The sequence below is a fragment of the Phytophthora cinnamomi genome (genome assembly GCF_018691715.1).
Source record: "Phytophthora cinnamomi strain GKB4 chromosome Unknown Contig73, whole genome shotgun sequence".
Taxonomy (NCBI): Eukaryota; Oomycota; class Peronosporomycetes; order Peronosporales; family Peronosporaceae; genus Phytophthora; species Phytophthora cinnamomi.
Genome location: NW_027151006.1, coordinates 193,495 through 198,434, shown reverse-complemented (window position 1 = coordinate 198,434; position 4,940 = coordinate 193,495). Strand labels below are relative to the sequence as shown.

General features: G+C 46.7%; 1 protein-coding gene across 1 annotated transcript; it reads left to right on the top strand.

Moving 5' to 3' along the window:
- Positions 1-3,938: 3,938 nt before the first annotated feature.
- IUM83_18218 (uncharacterized protein) lies at positions 3,939-4,940 on the top strand (the record flags this gene model as incomplete). Its single annotated transcript, XM_067943204.1, has 3 exons — positions 3,939-3,952; positions 4,042-4,163; positions 4,627-4,940. The coding sequence occupies 3 exons, from the start codon at positions 3,939-3,941 to the stop codon at positions 4,938-4,940; spliced, it is 450 nt and encodes a 149-aa protein (XP_067785910.1).

Here is a 4,940-nt window from a genome sequence, read left to right as displayed (position 1 = left end):
GCAGAACGACTCGAGATTTGGCCACAGTAACGTCGGCATCTCTGTCCGTGGCAGCAACGTCTCCGGTTGGTGAGACTGTTTGCACGGCGTTGGCGGCGGAGATGCGAGCTGTGAGGGCTTCATTCCACATAGTGGCTTATAAAGCGCATCTTGTGTAGATGGATGCGAGCTACAACCAGGAAAGCATGTCAGGTGTAGTGACCAGCTTAATTTCGAGTGTCCAGCATTCCATTTTCCTTTCTCGAGCGAATGTACCAGCGGGGACTACAGACGAAGCCTTCCTATAGTTAGCCTGGATAATCAGCGGTGGCAACAATAAGTATGGAACCTACGCCTTTGTCCCTTGCTGACCAGCCGTCAGCGAAATTTTCTAACAGTCGAATCTCTGGAACGCGGCAGCGGTACAAGACGATACGCACTGCGCTTGCAGAGGAACCTGAATTCGAAGACGCCCATACGCAACCAGATGCTATTCTCCAGTCCTCGCAGCGATACTTCGGGTATATCTGTGACCGGGCGCCGTAGATCCGGGGGCCACGCAAACGTAACACGATCGTACGGGTAAACTACAACGCTGCATTTGTTTTATTACAATATGCATTCAGCTACTATACTCTTAACTGCTAAGATAAGTACGGCACTAGTGCATAACATACGACTTGGACAATAGATGCGTAATTGAAACAATATCCACTCCACAAAGAGTTAGTAAATCGAAGAGGGAATGTACTGATTAAAAGAGCAGAGATTTATCTCGTCGGTGTGTCGTGGGGTTCGTTAGATACGCACTTGCCTAATCCATTAGGAGACCGTGCCCACATGCGTGGACCTCTGCCATGCCGTCTCGAGGAAACACCGCCATGCCGCGCCTGTTAATCGTGATTCATAATTGACAACGTTATCGGTTTGGACAGATTGACGACCTCGACTCCGACCACGAAAAGATGAACCGCCGCGCTGCCCACCTTATCCACCGCGAGTACTTCTACCACCACAAACACTTCCACATCTACTTGAACGGCCACTAGATTCTTGTGATGGTTTTGTTGAACTAGCGCCCGCCGCGCCACCACTACGTCGAATTCTGCGGTTTGCTAGTGGTCTGGGAGGTCTTTCCATCCCGAAATCTTTACGTTTCTGGTTTTCATAAAACCAGAACACGTACACAAAGCGCATATTTGTAATACGCTCGACAGGAGCAAGTGCGGCATGCCACGTTAACAACCCAGCTTTGTGCAGGTTGGCCTAAGCGTTCCATTCTTCTGTTGTTGACTTCGCCCTTATCCAACGCCGCTGCCCGATGCTCAGCACTCTTGTAGCTTCTGACTACTAAAATGTCGTCGGAATCCCCCAGTAAAAATCTTATGTCGTAGCGAGGCTCAGTGACAGCAAGATGCAGGATACCAACTTGTTGAAGGTTTCGCAGGGGTAATTGGTTTTTGAAAATCCGGGAGGTGAACCGAAGCACTGCCAGTTGGAATAGCGAGACACGACCCACTCTTCCGTAAAATATTTCACAAATTTGTTAAGCTTATTGCATTCTGTCCATCTCGAAAATGCCGCCGTTTTAAAACGTTCGTATTCTGCAGAATCGGGCGCATAGTGCATTTCGTATAAATGTTTGAAACCTAAGCGAGTGGACTTGATGGGCAAGTCTTTCAATTTCTCCTCCACATTTTTCACGATATGAAACCAAGACATCAAGTAAACCGACTCCATAGTCGATGCGATAACTCTCTGAAAACCATCTGGGTGTCTTCTGGATTTGCCATCAAATATCGGATATTAAAAACACGCCCAGTCATGCGAAAGAATATGGTCCGATATTGCACTTACAGCAGCAGAATACTGTAATTCGGTTCTTTGAGAAAACATAAACAGCGCTACCGGAAAAAAAAGTACGTGATGCATATGAAATACCACATACGAATAGTGAAAATTCGATTGAGTTGACCTGGAAAGTCGCGTCCATACGGGATAAAAACGTCTTAGGATCTCGATCTAATTGACGCAGCATATACTTTGTAGAGAACGCCAAAATAAACGGGTCTTCCTTTGTTCCATCACGTGGTAGGGTTCCCTTTATCATTGACCTCGTAACCAAACGTGAAAGGAGTCAAATCATCTAAGTTTTCCCCGTATTGTGCGTCCTTAGCCAGGATGATGTCATCAAGCATATCGGAGTGGTGGGGAATTGACTTTTTGTGGAAATAAACAAAGTTTTGAACTGTCCGTAATTTGGATCAGCGAGAAAATTGTCAATCAAATCGTTCAGAATTCGGTTTGGAGTCATCGAGTTTTCTGTCATTTTTGAAACCTCGTACTTCATGGCACGCGTGAATGGTCTTTGGTGAGGTGATCCAACCGGAGTAGCATGCCGTCCATTCTCGTAAAAATTGGGGATGCCGGTCTAAAGACACCTTAACAACTTCAACCAATACGTACAGTTCATTGGGTGATATGCACACGTCCGTAGGCTGCAATACCAAACACTTCATAACGCATTGAATGGTTGTCGTAGTTAGTTGCGCACATCAAACACCGTTTCCCGAGTACTCGCACAAGCTCGAAGTTATCAACTACTTAAACAGGGCTACGACCTCGACACGACCATTAAGCATTTCTACGGCGACGTGATATCAGAGCCAATGACAAGCAGATAAACACGTGGAATTGGCAGCGCAACACAATTCAGGCAGCATGTGAGAGCGGGAGAGGAAGCCACATGAATCTTCAGCAGTTAGACGATGCAACGGTGCTATAGCAAGAGACTGAGGAAGAGATAGTGTTGTCGCTAAACTCATTGCGGATATTACTCGTTGGGTACCGAGCCGCAGGTCTGCCTTGATCCAGAAAACGATTGTTAGTGGCTTTGCGTGGGTTAGACTACTGAGCGATACCCGAGTTCCAGAAGATGAAGTGGACTTCGTACGTATCGAGAGTAGCATTATAGAGGAGCTCGAAAGCTGTGAGCTGGCGGACAACCCTGCCAATTCGGACAAGCACATCGGGTCGGCCGACGACATCAACAGCGATAGCGAGGATGATGCTTGACTATATTTCTTCTTAATATATACTTTAGATATTGCTGATGACGTCGCTCGCATCCGCGTCTTTCTAGATTAGCAACATGAGCAGAATAGCCAGCGCGGACTTAATGACCTTAATGTACTTGGTGTTGTCGTTGGCCTCTACCTCCACGTACACGAGCACTGTTAATAGTTGCTGTAAAACGCAGCGCTGTGCAGGATTAAAGTGTGAAGTGTGATCTGCACCCATACGACGATTCCTTCGATTTGCAAATTTGTTCATGGGGGAGGAATTTCCATAAATCACTGATTTTCACTGAGATTCACAGGAAAGATTGAAAACCTAAACCGACACAAAGAGATCACAGCACGGTTGCGATCGTAAGACTACAGAGGTACGCCACACCACACAGCGAAAAAGCCAACAACGTTCATTGATATCACTTGGATTAAGAGTAACACTTCTGCAAACATAAGAAGTCATACTCTAAAATCAAAGTACTACTTCCGAAATAGATTAGAAGACACGAGTGCTGTTACGCGGAACATATATTTTATCACATACAACCAAAGTTCACTGGCTTCTACGTCTTATGAAATCAATAACTATACTCTAATAATAAGATCAACATGCCCGCTTCCTTATCGTCTATTAGACGCGTTCACAATCAAATCATTCATCAATTTTCTGCCCTCTAGTATCAACCAGTCTGGATAACACCGAAATGCGTACAACCAAGACCAGTAAGGTGTATGGCGGCGAGAGATTTCGGGTGGATGATTCTAACTTCTCGATGGCCGTGTCTATGGGGTTGCTGCGGTCGGAGGTACACGTACAACAAACGGACCGAAGTCTGGACGACTGAGGTGTCGCTTACGATCGTCAGGATAACATTGGATCCGAGGATCATGGCGCTCAGAAGGTAATTCAGACTAGGTGCAAGGCATTTGCGCAAGCACCCGGCTTTCAGCTGAGGGCTGAGGGTTATAGTAGCAAGCGTGATGGTGTCAGAAACGCCAAGTACGTGTGCAAGAAGCTAAATGAGCAGCAATGCTTCGACAAAGAGGCAAACTGTGAGGAAATTATCTGCCCATTTTCAATTAATGTTTCTGGCGCCGAGGGTTTCTGGAAAGGTACGCGGTTCAACTTCGGCCACAACCACATTAAGCACGCGGGTTTTTCGAGCCGTCCCGTAGCTGAAGGAACCATCCCTCGTTCTCTGAAGGACAAGAGAACCTCTACGGTCAGTGGTTTGGAGCTAACTCGTCTGGTGGAATATGAAATGCTCCCTCTCTACGAAGGCAAGACCGACAAGATGACAGGATCGAAAATTTCGGATTTTTCGTTTCCAAGGGGTTTGAAGTGAGTCTCTCCGCGATTTCACAGACCAAACGCATACTTTCCGAAGCCCACAGTGTTGAGCGACGTATCAACTACCAGAAACTGGAGAGTTATCTGAAGTTAATGACAGACTAAAACCTAGGGTCGGTGTGGAAGTTTGAAAAAAAAGTGGTGATGGAACATTTAAAAGAGCCTACTTTATCCCCAACATTGGTATCCGTGTAGCTACAATGGCGAGGTGTCTATTTGGTGTAGACGGAGCTCACCTCAATGGAGAGATGAACGATTATATTGTTTATCTGGTCGCGACAGCCAAGGACTACAACGTCCACATTCTCCCGTTCGCGTTTTCTCTTGTCCCTACGGAGGACTATGAGAACTGGATGTGGCTACTGACTGTCGTGATAGAAGCCCTGGGTGATTTCGAGAGTTTTACGGTTCTTTCCGATCGCCAGAAAGGTCTCTTGTCCGCGGTTGCAGCGGTGTTTCCGAAGGCTGGGCACCGGTTTTGCTTACGCCACATCAAGGAGAACATCGACCGAAAGGGCACGGAAAGGAACGTGGGCTGA